The sequence below is a fragment of the Osmerus eperlanus genome, chromosome 9, assembly GCF_963692335.1.
Source record: "Osmerus eperlanus chromosome 9, fOsmEpe2.1, whole genome shotgun sequence".
Taxonomy (NCBI): domain Eukaryota; kingdom Metazoa; phylum Chordata; class Actinopteri; order Osmeriformes; family Osmeridae; genus Osmerus; species Osmerus eperlanus.
In genome coordinates, this window is record NC_085026.1 from 14,569,017 (window position 1) to 14,589,621 (window position 20,605).

The following is a 20,605-nucleotide window of genomic DNA, read 5'->3' on the forward strand; positions in this document are numbered from 1 at the left end:
GTGCATGCGGGTCAGGAGACGTTCACAGAGTGAAAAAACAAGTGCTATCAAAAGAGACTCATCTGTTATGTTCCCCACACCTCATCTTAGATACGCACCACTCCTGAGTATAATGAAAATATACTATAAGTGCTACATAATTCCACACAAACACATTTTCAGCTTGAGGCTATCAAGATTTTTTATGTAACATTTTCTGTAGTTAAGGCTGCTTTCCGATGAGAGGGACCCAGGTGAATACACCTGTTTTAATGCGATGTTATGCGTGTTGCATGTATAGTATTTCTGTGAGCGTAAGTGTGGTTGTGAATGAGGCTTAGAGGAAGCCTGTGTCTGTGTGAGTATATGTGAGCCTGTATTTCACCAGAGGGAGAGGCAGGGATAAGAGGATCTGCACATTCCAGGCTGGAGTCTAAACATGTCCTCCTGCACCTCAGGAATCTAGACCGCAGCCTGTTACATAATACATTAGCCATTAGCTATTAGTACTGGGACATTCATATAAAGTAGCATTAGTTTTTAGCAATGGGACATTCATATCCAGTAACATTAGCCATTAGCAATAGGACATTTGCATTCAGTAGCATTAGTTATTACTACTGGGAAACTCGTATAGAGTAGCATTAGCTATTAGAAGTGGAACATTCAGACATTCAAATACGGTAGCATTAGTCTTTAGCTATTAGTACTATTAGTGTGTTGTAGCAAACTCTGGACTACAGGCCCTGATAGCCCAATCCGGTTTTATGAGCATGTCAGATCAAGTGTATACACAACATTTGTTGTTAGCAACATGTCACGTTGTTAACACCAGCTCTTATACAATTACACCATCAATAAATGTGATAAAAACTGCACATGCACACACACACACACACACACATACACACACACAGCAAGAGAGAACACACAAACACACTCTGGAAGAAAGCGAGGTAGCACAATAGAATGGACCGATGTGAAAGCTTTAGCTAATGCTCAGGAGACCTTTCAAGTGTTCTGAGAGATTGATTTCTCCAGACTTGGTTTATGTACTGTAGGAAAGGTGATCAATAATTGTATATTTCTCACTTGTCAGATTTAAAATAGAAATATCACCATCATCATCGTCACCATCACCATCATCATCGTCACCATCACCATCATCATCGTCACCATCACCATCATCATCGTCACCATCACCATCATCATCGTCACCATCACCATCATCATCGTCACCATCACCATCATCATCGTCACCATCATCATCATCATCGTCACCATCATCATCATCCTCACTCACCTCCTTGGGGACAGGGGTTTTGAATTCTTACTGGGGCATTAACCTCTCTGCAAACACAATGATTTCCTGGTGCATGGGAGTATGGATATGTAGGGTGAGTATAGAGAGGTAGGGTGAGGTAGGGTGAGGTAGGGTCAGTGTAGGGTGAGGTAGGGTCAGTATAGAGAGGTAGGGTGAGGTAGGGTGAGGAAGGGTCAGTGTAGGGTGAGGTAGGGTCAGTATAGAGAGGTAGGGTGAGGTAGGGTGAGGTAGGGTCAGTGTAGGGTGAGGTAGGGTCAATATAGAGAGGTAGGGTGAGGTAGGGTGAGGAAGGGTCAGTGTAGGGTGAGGTAGGGTCAATATAGAGAGGTAGGGTGAGGTAGGGTGAGGAAGGGTCAGTGTAGGGTGAGGTAGGGTCAGTATAGAGAGGTAGGGTGAGGTAGGGTGAGGAAGGGTCAGTGTAGGGTGAGGTAGGGTCAGTATAGAGAGGTAGGGTGAGGTAGGGTGAGGAAGGGTCAGTGTAGGGTGAGGTAGGGTCAGTATAGAGAGGTAGGGTGAGGTAGGGTGAGGAAGGGTCAGTGTAGGGTGAGGTAGGGTGAGTATAGAGAGGTAGGGTGAGGAAGGGTGAGGAAGGGTCAGTGTAGGGTGAGGTAGGGTCAATATAGAGAGGTAGGGTCAGTGTAGGGTGAGGAAGGGTCAGTATAGAGAGGTAGGGTCAGTGTAGGGTGAGGTAGGGTCAGTATTATTTATTTTATATTTTATTGTATAGTTTATTTTAATCTAATTCCACTTAGTATTGCTAGTTATGTACCCTTAGTATAGTTAGTTCTCATATTTAAATTTTAGATTCCTATATGTTTAATGTTTGCACCTTCCGGCCAAAGCAAATTCCTTGTCTGTCCAAACTTGCATGGCGAATAAAACCCATTCTGATTCCGGGGTATAGAGGGGTAGGGTCAGTGTAGGGTGAGGTAGGGTCAGTGTAGGGTGAAGTAGGGTCAGTGTAGGGGGATCACTTTCTAAGACAGTCAGTCTGAAGAAAGAAGTGTAGTCATTCCGAAACAAGGCTGTGGTCTTTGAGCCAATCACAACATCACATGACTACAACCACAGGATCTAAACAATCTGCTCTTGTTGGGCTTGCTTCCAATTGGCTCAAGTCTTTACTAACTTCCTATTGGTTAAGACCTGAAGTCGAAGCCTTCTCTGAACACAGAGGAGCTTTCAGACACTGAGTCTCTCTCAAACTTAATAACCCTCTCCAACACACACACATCCTCTACAGACAGACGAGGAAACACACACACACGTTTATACACACATGATGGCTAGCTTCAACAGCAGATAATCCAGACTGTCTCAAATAGACAGACCAGCATTAGACCACCCTCCAATGAAAACAGCAGACTCTACAGGTGTTCTAACAGTCAGAGTTCGCCCGCTGCACACACACACACACACACACACACACACACACACATACACACACATAAGCACACTTGTGTGTGTTACAAAATAACATTATTATCATGAAAGAGCAGTGAGGCACCCTGCGTTTACAGCAGCTAAACAAAGCTGGGCCTGCATGCCTGGTCATTACCAAGAGAGGAAAACACATTTTTGTGTGAAAGGTGTTTTGTTATCGTTACAAATGGCAGCAGCAACGAGCACCACACATGAAAGAGGCTGGGAGTGATTCATCTTTATCAGCTCCAGACCCAACGCACCACACCCAAACACACGCACACACACACACACATATCCCAACCAAAACACACAGATATGTGTCCTGGAATTCAAAAAAGACAAACAACCTTAATCTCAATTGGGACCAACACCGTCTCTCACTTACACACAAACATCGGTTCAAGCCAGCAGCAGTATGACACACGTTCTCCTCTCTTCTCCTTTCTTATTTTTCTCCTCTGTTCTACCCTTTCTTCTACCTCATCTTCTCTAGGCTTCTCTTCTCACCTCGCCTCCCCCATCCCTCTCCTCTTCCTCTCCAGCAGGCAACCTTCCTATTCCGTGGCCTAGAGACTTCCGCCTGACAGAACCTGCCAATAGCATCCACTGACCCCAGACTGACGTCCAATTGCACAAGGCCATAGAGGAAAATCAACGAGGAGAGAGGGGCATCCTGTAAGTTTCTGTGTATTTATATATGTGTCTGTGTGTGTGAAAATCATTCAAAGGAAGCTGCAGCATCAGTGGGGATCTAAGGTAAATTGATTCGATTGCTCTTTGTTCCTGACACAAAGGACACTGGTGTTTTCCGACTGGGCTGGACCTGGATGTACCTGTAGTAATCCCACCAGGCAGATCTATAGGCCATTGACAGATACAAACAAACACACACACACACACACACACACACAAGGCATCCCTGTCTGCCAGGGTTAATGGAGATGAAAAACAATGATTTGGTTTTTGACAATAATTAGTTTATAGTTATAAACACATACACACACACACAGACAGACACAAACAAAGTACAGTACAATATCTGGTCTGATCCAGTATAATATCTGGTCTGATACAGTATACAATCTGGTCTGATCCAGTATAATAATATCTGGTCTGATGCAGTATAATCTGGTTTGATGCAGTATAATCTGGTCTGATGCAGTATAATATCTGGTCTGATGCAGTATAATCTGGTCTGATGCAGTATAATATCTGGTCTGATGCAGTATAATATCTGGTCTGATGCAGTATAATATCTGGTCTGATGCAGTATAATATCTGGTCTGATGCAGTATAATATCTGGTCTGATGCAGTATAATATCTGGTCTGATGCAGTATAATATCTGGTCTGATGCAGTATAATATCTGGTCTGATGCAGTATAATCTGGGTCCAGTCACATTTCTTTCCCCTGCCTGGCACAGTGTGTTTCACCGATCCAACATGAAGTAGCTCTGGAAACAAACATGTTGGTTTTGGCATAAACAGTCCAATCTCTAATTTCTTTCCTTGTTCTCTCTCCTCACCCTTTCACTGTCACGGTCATAGAAAGGGAGAGAGAGGGAGACAGAAAGAAATAGGGAGGTAAAAAGAGAGAAATAGGGGAGAGAAAGAGCAAGAGACATAGAGATGGAAAAATAAAGGGAGAGAGAAAGGGAAAGGGAAAGATAAAGAGAGGGAGAAAAAGAAATAGAGAAAGAGAGAGATGGAAAGAGAGGAATAGAGAGAGAGAGAGTGTGAGAGAGAGAGAGAGAGAGAGAGAGAGAGAGAGAGAGAGAGAGAGAGAGAGAGAGAGAGAAAGAGAGAGAGAGAGAGGAATGTCTGGTATTTCCTTTAATGTGCTCTGGCCTCGCTGGGTCAGAGGAGCAAGCGGCTGCACCCTGCACACTCCTCTACAACAACACATCCTCTCTCCCTCCTTCCTCCCCTCTCGTTCTTTCAGTTCAACCCACTCTACCTCCCTGTCTTCCCCTCTTCCTACATCTGTTCTTCGCTCTCACTGTCTCCCCTTTTCATTTCTTCTTCTTTTCCTCTCGCAATCTTCTAAATGCCAGCGATGACAAAAAGGTTATTTTACTTTTATTCTTCGGTTGTTGTGGTGATTATCACACACAAACACACAACAAATACCGTAGCCATGAGAGACTAAGTTAGGTCTAAGCAGTAGTGAAGCCACAGAGCTGTTACTATAATAAAGTAGTTAAAAGTGAACAAGTCGTGGTGTGGACAAATTCAAGCGGAGAACCATGAGCACTGATTCTCTGAGGACCAGACTCCGGCGGGAGCTCCAATGACGTCATTGTGAGATACACCAAGGTCAGAGGTCATAAGGCATAGCTATTTAAGATCTGTCCAATCGCAGCGCACGTCCTGCCCGCATCTACCCAATCACATCGTGTTAAGGTCTGTAGCAGAGATTATTTATGGTTTATTTGTTGAACATCCGTTCATACCGGCAGCAGATCCTGAATTCCTTTCATTCCTCACAATCTTCACATACCGGACGTGAGAGCAAAGGTCCACCAACAGAGAGAGAGAGACAGAGAGAGAGATCACATCACCTATTTAGTACATGAAGAATCAGAATATCAGAATATCAGTCAGAATATCTCTGCAGGAAACTATATTAAACTTCTCCTAATAATAGCAGCATGTTTACATCCAACAAAGCTGTTTATATTCAATACATGACTTACATGAACTGTGAAACCTGAAGTGTGTCTCCAGTTAAAAACGCTTGTTATGTTTGTTCACACACTCACACACGGCTCTTCACACACACTCCTCCATCTGCTTCACACCAGAAACCCAAACGGAAAGAGGGCCCATGTGTGTCGGTCACACATCATGATTCACCTGGGGAGAAACAGAGCGAGCAAGAGAGAGACAGACAGACCGACCGACAGTAGAGAATCATTTACCCACATCTAGATCATTCTCCTTCCCTTTCTCTCTCTCTGTATTACTTTTTTTCAATTTCTGTTTCTCCATCTTATATGTCAGGTAGAGGTGCAGGTATAACTAGAGAGGGTACAATTTCTGGGGAAATTGTGAGAATCTTTTTTACTATATCACATCCAAACCTTTTGTTTAAACTAATATCAAACATCTAAACATTCTGATAATTTTCTCAAAATGTAAGTGGACTTTTAGATTTTACAACTGATATTTCTGTATTTGAAATACATATGCATCCTTATTATTTATGAAGATTGCATAGATTAAAAAGCATACATTTGTTACTACTCATTTACACTTCAGAATACTAAGAGTGAGGTGTAGAGGTGTAGATATTTATTTCGCATTAAAAATATGGAGTTAGATTAGTTTCATAATTCACAAACAAACGTAACACGATTCACAAATGTATTTCATGATTCACAAATAAATGTAACGCGATTCACAAATGTATTTCATGATTCACAAATGTAACGCGATTCACAAATAAATGACCCCATTACATTTGTTTGCAACCTAACAAACACGAGTTACAAATCGGAGAACACTAGTTACAAATCGGAGAACACGAGTTACAAATCCCTGCATTTGTGTGTGTGTATTTTTGGAACTTTCCTGACGCGCTTAGATTCACAAATGCATTTTTTCTAAAAGATATTCTCTGCAGCCTATCAGATGTCTCTTCCAATTTTAGCCAATCACAGTTAGCTTGCTAAACGTTAGCCTAGGAAACACTTAAAAGTACTAAACATGGATCCTGCCATTCTCAAGAATATTCAATCACGTATGATAATCGGTTTAATAAGATTAACAAGCAATATTTCACCTACATGCTACCAGATGACATTGCTCGTGATCTGAAGGAGACATTTTGTCCGTTATTATGGCAGGTTGTTGAAGTCCACATAGATCTATACTATAAAGAATAGATGTCTTACGGCGGAGTCTAGAATGTCCGCACATGGCGGCCATCTTGCTACAGTCAACTCGCTCACCCATAACATTGTGTTGGTGCAACATGTACTTTTTAAATGACCATAACTTGCTCAATTTTCAACCGATTTTGAAACGGTTTGGTTTGTTATCAACGTCAGAGATGTCGTTATGCCACTGTAGCAAAATGGCCGCCATGTGCGGACGTTCGACTCCGTTGGCCGGCAACGCGGACGAGACATCTACCCTTTATATATATCTATGGAAGTCCACATAGACACGTTAATGTGATTGGCTAAAATTTGAAGAGACGATCTGATACGCTGCAGAGAATATCTTTTTGAAAAAAATGCATTTGTGAATCTAAGCAAGTCCACACACACAAATGCAGGGAATTGTAACTCGTGTTCTCCGATTTGTAACTTGTGTTCTCCGATTTGTAACTCGTGTTCGTCAGGTTGCAAACAAATGTAATAGGGTCATTTATTTGTGAATCGCGTTACATTTGTGAATCACGAAATACATTTGTGAATCGCGTTACATTTATTTGTGAATCATGAAATACATTTGTGAATCGTGTTACGTTTGTTTGTTTGAATTATGAAACTAATCTAACTCCATATAAAAACATTACATCTTCCCTCAGTAGGCCTGCGCCTCGTCCATTAGGCTAATTGTATATAGCAGGACAAGTCATCCCTTACTTCTCAGCGTGACATATGTTAGAAATGCGTGAGAAATACAAGGTGTTGGCGTGAGAGCGTGAGAAATGGCTGAGTCACTGCGAATGCGTGAGACTTGAGCTCTGTGTAGAGGTAGGCTACAGGTAGAGGTAGACTTAGAGGTACAAAGAATTAGAGAATACCTGTCTACATCGGCAAACTGGTATTCAGACAGACAGAGAGAGACCGACAGGTGCAGGAGAGTGGGCCACATGAAAGAGCAGCTGTGGACCATAGATCAGACCAGACCTGGCTAGCTGATCACAGAGTCAGACTAGACAGAAGCACACCTGCCACTGCACGACAACAGTTCGGTTGCTATGGCGGTTGTCATAACAAGTCTTTATTTGGGAGTTTTAATTGCCATTCTGTTGCCAGCATTCTGTAAACACACCGTCTTCCTTTCCACCCACCCTATCTCTCCCTCCCTCCTCCTCCCCACTTCTTGGTCAGTCCGTCTGTCCTTCCGTCTATCTGTACTCCAACACAGCCAGGGGGGTAACATTCCTCTCTGCTACATTAACATTCTGATACGTCGCTTACAACCTTATCAGGCCTCTGAAAAACACTGTGCGCCCGTGTGTGCGTGCATGTTTGTTTTTTTATCTCGGAACGACTGATGAGAACCTGTCACAGAAAAAAAACGCCCGACAGAGAAAGGGCGGAACAACAGAGCTCACTTCCAACACGGAGAATGAAGGGCTGAATGAAGGATAGCAGGGAGCACTGGCTTGTTATTCACTATGTGACTCTGCTGAATGTTAAATATGCTGAGAGACGGGACAACACGAAACACAAAGCTGAACAACAGAGAGAGAGAGAGAGAGAGAGAGAGAGAGAGAGAGAGAGGTAAAGAGACACAGATGAGCATAACGAGGTAGAGAGATGAAGAGAGACACAGAGGGAGTGAGAGAAGGATAGAGAGAAAGAGTGAGATGAAGAAAGGAGGGGTAGTTTCGCCTATTGTGACAGCAGCCCAGTCTCTCTGGGAGTTAGGAGCAGACAGAAAACGATTGATAATGCCGTTTGATTCCCGTCTCAACACTTATGAATTAACAAGCAGGCAGAAGAAAACAATTAACCTAGTTAATTACTGATACGGCCAAGTCTCTTATGCCATGAGAAGATTCCAGGGTTGAAGGAGGAGTCTTCTAAGACCAGACGACACAAACAACTTTCATCATAGTTTTGGAAACAGACAGACACAAACCCATGCATACACAAACAGTCTCTTTTTCAAGCTTTCTTTCTTTGTCTCACACACACAAACACACACACACCAACAGGCCTACCTTCGATCTTCTTGAGGGCAGTCTGACAGGCCTCCTGGCTGGGGAACTCGAAGGGGTTGTTGCAGGTGCGGATGCTGTCACACTCACACCTGCCATCCATGAGGTTGCAGCCGGTGATCAGGTTCTCGTTGCAGGGCTCGAACCCCAGCAGCTGGTCATCATCCCAGTTCTCATCTGGAGAGGAGGGAGGAAGAGGATATGACATCACTGACGTGACATCATCAAAAGGCACCAGCGACCTGTCTGACAGTGTACAGATCACTCCTATGTCCACTGCACAGGTAGAGAAAGACGGTGAGAGACAGAGAGAATAGAGAGAGAAAGAGAGTATGACAGAAAGAGAGAGGACTACTGATAGACAGTCAAGGCCATGTAGAAACCTTACGGCGCTCTGACCTCCACAATGCCATTATCAGCTCTTATTTGTTATGCAAACAAAACCCCACTGGCACTGTAGAACACTGCTTTTCTCTATCTCTACCTTATCACTGGTGTGTGTATGTGTGTGTGCATGTGTGTCTGTCTGAGTGTGTGTCTGTTTATGACCGCTTGTATATGTTTGCTTGCACTTCTGTGTATAGACATAGGAGTGATAGTCATAGACTCTCTGAGAGTGTGTTTGAGAGATGAAAATAGAGTGAGAGAGACAAAGAGATGTTATACTATGTGTGTGTGTATGTGTGTGTGCCTGTGTAATTGAGGTACATGCCTCTACATTAGTGAACAGGCCCTGTGTTAAAACCAAATCTGGCTGAAACCCACGAGCACTCCATATGTTTTCATGTAGCTGTGGTTCTTGTGCTTTGATTAGCATTTCAAACAAAGCTACATGACACGCGAGCCTGAGAGCCTAAGAGCCATCAGTGGACTGACGTCTGCCTGCCTGCCAGTAATGCCATGCAACCTTTATATGCGTGTGCCCATGTCCGGTTGTGTGTTGCGTGTGACATCTGATAGCTGGCAGAGTGTAGCGAGGGCTAGTTCGGAGGACTGGGAGGAGGGAGAGTGTCGAGGATACATGGTGGTAGCTAATTATCACCGACAGTTTAAAACACTCAAGCTGTTTAAGGAGCCAAGGGAGCAGAGTGGAAGAGAAGCAGACTGAAAAAATGATGCAAGATGAAAACCTCCGACTCAGAGAGTTACTCTGAGAGGTTTGTGGATCGGCTGTAATCACACACTTTCACCAGGCATGTTCACTCTCCAGGGGCTCTGCCTGGTTCTGTGGACCGGTTGGAGGTAATGAGAAAGAGAATGTGTGTATTTGATTGTGTGGAAGTGTGTGTGTATTTGAGTGTATCTATGTGTGTCTATGTGTTTTGGTGTGTATATTTGATTGTGTGGCCATGTGTGTGTCTACATGTGCATCTATGTTGTCCATGTGTGTGTCTGCATGTGTGTGCTTGTGTGGGTGCATATGTGAGAGTGTGTGCGTTTGTTTGAGCGTGTGTGTACTCAGAGGAAGAGCGTGACAAGAAACCAGTGGAGTAGGAGGTGAACGTTTACGCTTGTCTTCCCTGACGACAGAAGACAACCTGTGTTCTTCTCTAAGTTCATCCAGCCTTCCAGCCCAAAGGAAGGCTGTGTGTGAGTGTGTGTGTGTGTGTGTGTGTGTGTGAGAGAGGCCTCAAAAGTCACAGGGGGGTACACCCGCACAATAGACTGCACTCCGTGTTCCCTTCTGTCTGTGTGTGTGTGTGTGTGTGTGTGTGTGCTGTGTTCTCTGGCCTCTGTGGTGTCTCCTTGCCTCCAGCAGCGGAGGGTTGGCGGGGTCTCTGCCTGCTCTGGGCGACAGGGACCCCTTCACACTCCTCACTTCCACACAGAGCCACAGGGGGGAAGTGCATTAGAAAGAGGACAAGGTTACAAGGGAACGAGTGCACACTTAAGACTGCAGGCTGGAGAGATTGTCGCACCAAGAAAAGCTCATATCCAGTCTCACAGCTCTGCAGTGCTAATCCACCCCTTCTAAGTGTTTTACATTGTGACATCATGTCAAAGTAGAGTGTTATTCTCAACCCTTCACCCTTCTGCCTAGAGTTCTAATGAGCAGCGTTCTAACGAGCATTGTTCTAACAAGCACATGCCGGTATTCTAACCAGTAGTGGGGCCAGATTTTCACCTAGAAGAAACCAAGGTTCTAACAAGCAGAGAGGCCAGTGTTCTAACGAGCAGAGGGCAATATTCTAGGGAGATTCTAAGGAGTGACACCGGTTTTCTAGAAAATTCCCTCAGGACAGAAACCCCCTACATCACGTTGCTGTCCAGGTGCACTCTGGGAATGCACTGTTTGTCACACCCTTATAGGCTGTCACAATCACACCTGGTGAAACTCTGTAACCGCTGTTACTATCTGTTACCTAAATGGGACTTATGATGTCATTCATCGTGTCAGCCAAATCTCTGGCAGTTCTCCAGCCTGCAGCAGAGGCTGCAGCTGAGGTTTAGAACAAGCGGACAGGGAGTTGTGTTGCATAGTGTCTCTGAGCAGGTGGAGGGATCTAGGGATCTAACCCTGAAGGTCCTTTCTGAAGGTCCTGACAGGGTCTTCCTTCTCTAACGTAGCTGAACAGCAGCGGAGCAGGATTGCATCACGGGGTAAAAATGCCAGCAATGTCTGTAGACCCAGACCTGGGTCTAAACTAAACAAATAAATTATTATTATTCATCGTCAATAGGCACTCGTGCCCTAGCATGCAGCAGGCCTCTACAGGGCTGCTTCACAGGAATGCAGAAGCCAGGAGATGGAGATGGAGCGTTTAGGACCCAGCAGAGCACGCAGATGGAATGTTTAGAAATCCAGAACTCCGGACTCAGAACCTGTTCCAACATTCCATTCTAGGTTTTAGCCACTGTTTTCTTGTTAGCCTCCTGTTTTCACTCCTTTCATTTGATGTAATATTTTGAAAGTTCTGGTTTGAGCTGGTGCAAGCTGGCGCGGAGTGACAAGAGCCTGCCAATGACAGCTAGCCAGTCAGCTAGTCAGTCTGCTCAAATTCTGCCATTGAAGGAGAAAACAAGCAAACCAGCCAGTCAGTCTACCAGCCAGTCAGACGGTAATTTCAGATCCAGCAGTCCGTCAGAGCCACATTCCTGGAGAGAGCTGCAACAACAGGAGGAAGGGTATAATGTGTCCAGCTCTTCTCCGGTTCCTCTGCGCTCCCTGACCTTTTTCCTGACTGCAGACAGCGGGCAGCTCTCTGGAGTAACACAGGTCACTGTCGGGCTACCAGAACCACCGTAAACAAGACTGGACATGCCAGTGTGGCTTCCTCTGCAGAGCTTCCGAGCAGGGCTCCCCTCAACTCAGAGAGACCATCATGGCTGCCAGTGGGAGGGGTAAACAAGAGTCCTCGCTGTTCGGTTCTCTCCCGCTCCCTCTGCAGACCAGTCTGAGCTGCCTCGATCTCCCAATCTACCCCCCGTCCAGTCTATCCCCACACCCTCCACCACCACCACTCTGCAGCACTAAAGGAATGGATGCATGCAGCCAGGTTCCATGGAGGAAGTGAGGGTAGATTGTATGGAGGATGCCTTGAGGCAGGATAAAGGTTTTTGGTTGATAGGATGGATGGATTAAAAGTTGGTTGGATGGATGAATGGATGGATGGATTAAATTGTATGGTCACAGTGCCTCTATTTGGGATGAAGTGGACCTGTCAGAAGCCTTTAGTTGTGGCGCAGCAGAGGGTCTGGTATCGACTTCAATGAGACTAATGAATGATTCATCATGTCTGGATGAGTTCATAACCACGATGATCATCTGCACTGGGACAGCCTATCTCAGCCTCAGCGGTCGGCTGCTGAGTACGATTACACTAATAATGGTCCCCATAGCGATTTGTGTGTATGTGTGTGTGTGTATGTGTGTGTGCATCCAGAGATAATGGTCAGGTCTATTATTCCACAGTCCCAAATCACCTACACAATATCCACAGAGTGGATCATGCTGACAATGTTGAGGGACAGCAGAGAAGTAGTGGGAATCCAACCTTGGTCACGAACCACCTCCACTACACTATACCCAACCAGGGAGAAGGTACCAGTCAGTGGACTAACATACCAGTGAAGCAGAATGACAACAGCATACTAGGACACCAGAGCACGCTAGGAACTCCATACCAAAGATTCAGGACCTTCCTATTTAGAACAGTGTCACTTCAATGTCACTCCCCGCACCCAAATTCTCTGTCCAGTGATAGAGCTGTGCTCAGTGACAGGCACCTGAGGCATCCAATCTCGTAGACGGTAGAGGTCAGAAGCCGGGTGTTTGAAGGGATGCCATGTGGGTGATTTGCATTTTTGCCCTCTGGGAGAACATGGGGAATATTCCAGATGAGAATCGACCATCGTGGTCCAAACAACTAGTGCACGTAATCAATGACTTCCAATATGGTTCACATCAGGGCCAGGTCTGGCCAACAGGGACAGGGCTAAATATTTACCTCAAAATTCCCTAATACCCCTTGTAGGACGCCAGCTAAGCCTCCTCCAGATGCCATAAACATTCTCCAAATTATACATAATTTAGGTGGACATGCATATGCATGAGAGCTGATTATTTCATCCAGACGTCTTCAAAGACCGTCAGAGAGAACAAATACTTCTATTGCTGTTTCTCAGCTCTCAATGAGACCACACAGCTGTTGACCTACTAATACATAACACAGTCCACATAGCAGCGCAAAACATGCACAATAAAACCTCCACAATAGAAGCAGAATGGATACAAAATATAGTCTAAAGGATGAAATATACAAGTCACTATGGGTGGGGGGGGTAGTGTTTGAATGTGTTTTTGTGTGTGTAGCGATACAATTGCCTGACATAGCCTTAGGGTGAGAGGGCACCCGCTGCTTCCCAGACTCTTCAGGGACCCTCACTGACAGACTACACTAACCTGGCAACCCGGACTGACAGCCTGGGACTACACTAACCTGGCAACCCTGACTGACAGCTTGGGACTACACTAACCTGACAACCCTGACTGACAGCTTGGGACTACACTAACCTGGCAACCCTGACTGACAGCTTGGGAATACACTAACCTGGCAACCCTGACTGACAGCTGGGACTACACTAACCTGGGGACCCAGACTGACAGCCTGAGACTACAATAACCAGGAAACCCTGACTGACAGCCTGGGACTACACAAACCTGGCAACCCTGACTGACAGCCTGGGACTACACAAACCTGGCAACCCTGACTGACAGCCTGGGACTACACAAACCTGGCAACCCTGACTGACAGCCTGGCACTACACAAACCTGGCAACCCTGACTGACAGCCTGGGACTACACTAACCTGGCAACCCTGACTGACAGCCTGGGACTACACTAACCTGGCAACCCTGACTGACAGCCTGGGACTACACTAACCTGGCAACCCTGACTGACAGCCTGGGACTACACTAACCTGGCAACCCTGACTGACAGCCTGGGACTACACTAACCTGGCAACCCTGACTGACAGCCTGGGACTACACTAACCTAACACGGTAGCTCCACAGCTGGGCTGCTAACAGGAGGTCCACAGGGAGTCAGCTCAGATCATGTTTTTCTACAGCGGCATTGTGAGAAGAAGGCGGGAGAAAGGGAGTGAAGAGGAGGAAGGGGAAGTAGAGGAGAGAGAAAGAGGGAAGGGAGTAAAGTATGAAGGAGCAGAAGACTAGAGGAAGAAGGAGCAGGAGTGAGAGAGAGCTACAGGTGTGAGGATACTTGTATGCCTGTCTGTACCTATCTTGCCTGCTTATAATAATCGGTGTCCGCTTGTTACAATGTAGGTGCTTGGATTTGTTTTACATGGTTCAATCCCTATCAAACAGAGTGAAACTCGGGTGCATCAGTTCCTCTGGGTATGAGGTCAAGAGGGTGTGGATGTAACAGAGGTGGTTAGATTTTAGTTTTCGGTTCTATTGTAGACTTCTGTTTCGTACTCAGTACAAAAAAAGGACACAAAATGAGGGGGGAGGAGTGGGGGTCGAGGAGAGAGACTCATCATAATAGATGATTTTCTGCATGTCTGAGGAATGAAGCATCAAATCACAACCCGTCAGATATAATCACGATCTCTCGCACCAGCCAAGCACCCCGTGCCCCAGGCGTCACCAGCATTCCAGGGGAGCCGTAATTACCGGGGCTATCACGCAACATCACGACTATGGTCTAGAAAGCGTTACGGCAAAATGATAAGAGAAGCGGCGGCTTGAAAGAACAAACCCCCGTTCCTTTACCGGGAGCACCTGCGCTGCCAGGTAAGAGGAGCGGGCGGTTCGACTCCCCGGTGAAAGGTCTATGTTAAAGTAGGCTACACGGGGTAGATACGCAAGTTGAGTTGCATAGCAGACATTCCATCGAAAAACCAACAAGCCTCGGCGGAAAGAGAGGGGCTGGCACGGCGTCCAAAAACAGCACGGAATCTGTTAGCTATACCCTAAAGAAATGGAAAACCGACATGCTGCAAACACATTAGCCAGCTCCGCTTGCTCAATCCCTCTAGTCTCCAGACCTCGCAACACTTGGCGTGGAGCGCGTGTGTTTATGCAACTAGTTATGTAGCTTGAGGGACATAACACGAAGAAACTACTTGACTACTTGAATGACCTTTACGATATTGACAACATGACTACGGTGTCTATGATCTATTGCACTGGTACCTTTCATCAACATCAGGCCAGTCAATTGGCTTGATTATGCATATAGCAAATACAAGACATCGATACATTTACAGTAGCAGACATATTTCAGGTGCATAAAGGCCAATACATGATAACTGGGGATATAGCCATTGCAATTAATTAATTAATTAATTAAAATCTACTGGGTAGAGTGTCTCATAAATTATTGATTGGGCTACTTATTATAGTTTCAACTGAAACGGCTCATAGTATAACATGCATCCTTTTCAAAAAAGTGTTTCCATAACTTCAATCCAAGTTTAATGATACGAATGACATGAAATATTATAATACAAACACGATACAAACCTTCACACACCCCGACCTCATGCTGCGTGATAGAGCCTCTGCTCAGCGGCGGTCTGATTACGCACCGGAGCCCCCGGTCGCAGGTCCCGTACAGACCGTAAACCCCACCGCAGCTCTCGTTTTTCTGCTTGGCGCAGACCGAGCAGCAGCCGCAGATCCCGAGCACAACCGCCCCGGTGCAGTGCTTGGGCTCTTCGCATTTAGACTTATCACACGGCAGGCACAGTAGAGCCCGACTGCTCCTCGCGAACACAGATACCAAAATGCATACCGCAAGGAGATACATTCTGGAAGAGGCCATGGGGAAAAAATTAAATAAAATCCTACTACCCGCCCCCCAGACCCCCGCTCAGAACAGCGAGCTAGTATACCCTTGTCGAGCTCCGAAACACGATGAGCACGCAGTTCCAATAACAGTCAAAGAAGTTCCGAAAAAAATGTCCAGGGTCGTGGTGTACAGTGTTGAAGTCTACTTTCCGCCAGACGAAACTTTAGTCCGGGTTACCGTAAACCAGGAGAGAACAATATCCGTCCAAACGCACATGAGACTCAAACTATCCCACACTGTACATGGGGACCATGGTTTCTGTTCCACAATATGGTCGGAGTTCCAGTTTGTTTCAAGAAATGGAAACTTTCTTCACTGTACTCGTACGTCTTCTCTCTCTCCCCCTTCAGAGTCCTTCTTGCTAACAGCAAGGGGATTTCTCTCCGTTCAACGCGCCCGTAACGAAGAGACTGCGCACTAGTATTTATCAGTCTCTCTCTTCTTAGACTCTCCGCGGCGCTATCCGCTATTCTTTTTGCTAACCTTATTCAAATAAAACGTTTCCTGCTACCGCTCATACAGTACGTCTCTTGCTCTCATGTTTATCGTTCTCCAGCGCACGACTCTCCGTCTGCTGCGCCCCCGGTTCAGTCCCCCTCCGTGACCTCATAACGGAACCACTCCCATCTAGCATTTCTCCGCTCCATTGGACAGTTCATTCCAGATATGGAGCACAGGAAATGTTGGCACACGGGGAGTGCGGAGGGAGTCAGTGATACACAGACTGGGAATGCGGCTCCGGCGCAGGTGTGGAATGTGGAGCCCCAGTGGCCCCGGTAAAAACAGCCGTTTAATCCGAAGCCCGGTCATGCTGCGTGTACTTTACATTTCATATATAACATGACAGGTACTCTCATACTTATTTAAAGAACAATAGGCAAGGTAAAGGCCTGTTTCGGATGGCCTCATTTATAAAGACAGTAAAACCATTTGGCAACCAACTACGTGAAATAAACATGTTTGATGAGAAAGTGAGTTTGTCTGGTAACTAAAGGCAAATGGTCATCACCGCACTACACACCATCTCACAGAGGCTATTAATTAGGTATCAATTACATTAAGTATTTTAGATATGATCCTTATGCCAGGTTAGGTTTCCAAAATATATTTTTGTACCTGGGAATACACTAAGAACTGAGGGTTAAAGACCGACAGTGAGACAATCGAGGGTCTCTCTTTATGGATCAATAAACCACAATCTTTCTGCTATATTTCATTCCAGACTGCTCCCTCTCGCTTTTCTGTAGAGCCACCAGATATATGGTGTGTGTATGTGTGTGTGAGAGAAGCAGAGAGAGAGTGTGTGAGTATGTGCGTGTGCTAGTGCTTGTATGTATGTGCCTGTATGCTGTGTGTCTGTTGAGTTGTCTGTGTGTGTGTCTGTGCCACCCCCCCATACACACACACACTCACACACGCACACACACACACACACACACACACACACACACACACACACACACAAACACACACACACCCTGTTCAGCAGACAGAAGGGCAGTTGAGCCTGCAAGCACAGCAAGCCAATGATAGCCCAGCAATTACTGTGAACCAATAATAGCTGGGTCATCAATCGCCCCTGAGCAGAGGCCGGGGAGTCAGGGTCATTGGTTAGATGTGTGTCTGTGTGTGTGAGCTGAGAGTTATGAAGCCTCGACCACAACTATCCATGGTTACCCTCAGTCAGACCACAATCTCTTGCTTGACGTTCGATAGGTGTGCAGGTTCAATCCCCTGTCAGTATAGCGAGTGAGAACCATCAGCTCCACCACTGACAGCAACACTAGTACAGAGTGATATCAAGTCATATCCAGTAGCCAGCCAGGCTGTCTGATTGCTACCTGCTAGCATTGTCACAGTCTGTAGTGAATGTAAACTTGCCTTGAGTGCATCGATATAAAGAGAGACATTGAATCTCCAGAAGCCCTAGTCCTGCTTGTGAAGTGGTGCTGCTCAGGTTCTGTGGAGCTGGATTAATGATGAGGGTCAGTGTCAACTATGCAGTAACGACATGCTGTTTGTCATCTCAGAAACATCCTCTTGTTCCTAGTCATCCTTTTCACACTCTATAGCATTCCTTCCTATGTTTATTCTCTTAATCTCTCTCTCCTCTCCCCATTGTTTTGGTAATGCTCTTGAACCTGATATGTTTTTTTCAGGGTCAGTGTTCTAGACTTGAACCCTCCACAAAGCTTTCTAACAACTGCTGATAAGACTGCCACGTTTGTGTGTGAGTGCTTGTGAATATGCATGTGTGTGCATGTGTGTTACCGGTGTGTGTGTTACCAGTGATGCATTACTGCCACCTACCTCAGCAAGTGTTTAGCGAGCCTGTCAACACCGTTACCTTCCAGATAACCCAGACCATTGTTTAGATTAATGACGCTTCCTTAAATTGAATAACAAAAGCTGAAAACAAAACACTCCGCTTGTAACCAAACGACCAAAACAACATCAACAAATAAATTAACGTCCACGCCGGGAGTGGCGGGTTAGATTCATGAGCCAATCAGAGACCTGCGCCTCTTAAACACTCGGCGGATATAGGGGCTAGCGACGGCGGGGTTGGGGGGGTGGAGGGAGGGTGCGAAGAGGTAAGGTAGGCGGAGCTGATGTGATGGTCGAGGAGTGTTCAAGCGCTGAGCGTTGCCGTGGGCGCCGGGCTAACTGGCCCATTAATCATCCAGCATGTGTGCGTGTGCTTGTGTGTGTGTGTGTGTGGGTTTGGCACCACTGAGTTTTCTTCGTTGTGCTCTTCGCTGTACCCAACCTCTGGTTCAATCACACAGGCCTGCGGCCATATCCTGACACACAAACGTACACACACACACAAACACACACACATCAAAGCTCCACCAGACCCCCCCCACCCCATACACACGCACACATAACCACCCTGGGGCGCCCCCCACTGGTCTGGGTGAATAGGACACACGGTTCCACCACTGCAAAGACAAGATTCAGAACTCGCCAGTAGCACAGACGCAGACTCACATCCCCACTTTTCAGAGCTCAGCTGTATACCTATAGATATACATCTAAACACATGACTCAGAACCCAGCATGGTCCAGAGAACAAACAGACACGGGTCAGAACCCCACAGCCATGCTGAGCCGTGATTGGTTAGAAGGAATTCCGTCAGGACCCGGTGGTCTGTGAGGTAATAGTCAGGTGCTGACAGATCTGCAGAGTGATAAGCGCGGTTGTAGATTGAGGCATGACCACATGTGAGCTTGCTGTGGCATCTCTCCCAGCATTCCTCCTGCTCTCAGCCAGCATGCCAGCTATGGCAAACATTCCCATCAGCCTCAGACTTTAATTGGAATGTTTCACAGCAACACAAAGATCTTGATAATGAGTGCTGATGGATAGGCGCCTGGTCTGATGAGCAGCATGGTCACTCACACACACACACACACACACACACACACACACACACACACACACACATACTGTAAGAACACACAGACACACACAAACTCACGGGGGACAATACTTTTTCCACTTTTGTATATCTCTTTCTCCTAATTTTCTCCCTCCATCTTCTCACTGTCAATCTCTTTATAGTGTTTTTCACTGTCTCTATTCTCTCATCCCCTTCCCTCTCTTCTCCAACTTTCTCATCTCTGTTCTCTCCAACTCTCCCCCACACTCTAAATCACAGCATTGACCCCTGAAATCGATATAAATGCTGTCTTCTACTGGGCTCGGATACATGTTTTCGCTGTGTTCTACTGGTGTCCGGTTCCCACTTGACCCCCTGCTGTCCATGAACCAGATCCAGAGCCAGGAGACACACAGGCACAGAGGAGAGGACGGGGTTAAACTTGTTGCCGCTCGTCTCTCTCCCTGTGTTCCCTGGCCGTCTCCCTCTCTCTCTCTGGTTTTCATGAGCACATGATGAAAGAATGTTTGGAATGCCAGTGACTGCAGTGCCAGCAGCGCTTCCAGTAGCACTGGGCTGTGAGAACTGGTAGGAGGGGGGGGATAGTGGGGGGGGGGGGGGGGGTGGTGTACTGTCTGTCTGTATGAGGACAAATGATTGCTTCTTTCCATATAAAGAAGTTCATACTTGAGCTCAGCCAGCAGGCTAATCCTCTGAACTACAGTACTGAGAGAGGGGGGGAGAGCAGGGGGAGAGCAGGGGGAGAGAGAGACAGGGGGAGAGAGAGGGGAAGAGAGAACATGGAGGAGAGAAAGAGAGTGAGAGAGGGAAAGAGTGAGAGAGGGAGAGAGAGAAAGAGAGAGGGAGGGAGGGAAAGAGTGAGAGAGTAAAGAGAGAAAGAGAGAGGGAGAGAGGGAGAGAAAGAGAGAGGGACAGAGGGAGAGAGAGAGAAAGAGAGAGGGGGAGAGAGAGAAATGTCAGTGGTGTAGGACGGTGTAGGACATTAGTGAGGCTCCTGAGAGAGACTGAGGAGTGGAGGCTGTTTTCTGATCACAGGAACATCCAACAAGACCACAACAGCACAATGACGAAATTCTGTGTGTGTGTGTGTGTGTGTGTGTCATAGTCTCAAAGAGAAAAACAAAGATGGTGATATATGACTGAATTAGTCAATCAAAGTTGAACGGAGCCAGACAGCATATTCTCATGGCAGGACACACAATTTCAGAATTGTTAAGATGTTGGACACTTTTTTAATTTTACCAATGATC

General features: G+C 46.2%; 1 protein-coding gene across 1 annotated transcript in view; it reads right to left on the reverse strand.

Moving 5' to 3' along the window:
• Positions 1-16,558, reverse strand: part of crim1 (cysteine rich transmembrane BMP regulator 1 (chordin-like)) — a 45,236-nt gene extending 28,678 nt beyond the window's left edge. Inside the window, 2 exon segments of the mRNA XM_062469622.1 lie at positions 8,634-8,807; positions 15,621-16,558. Of these exon segments, the coding sequence (XP_062325606.1) occupies positions 8,634-8,807; positions 15,621-15,921 (475 nt within the window). The 5' untranslated portion in view covers positions 15,922-16,558.
• Positions 16,559-20,605: the final 4,047 nt, after the last annotated feature.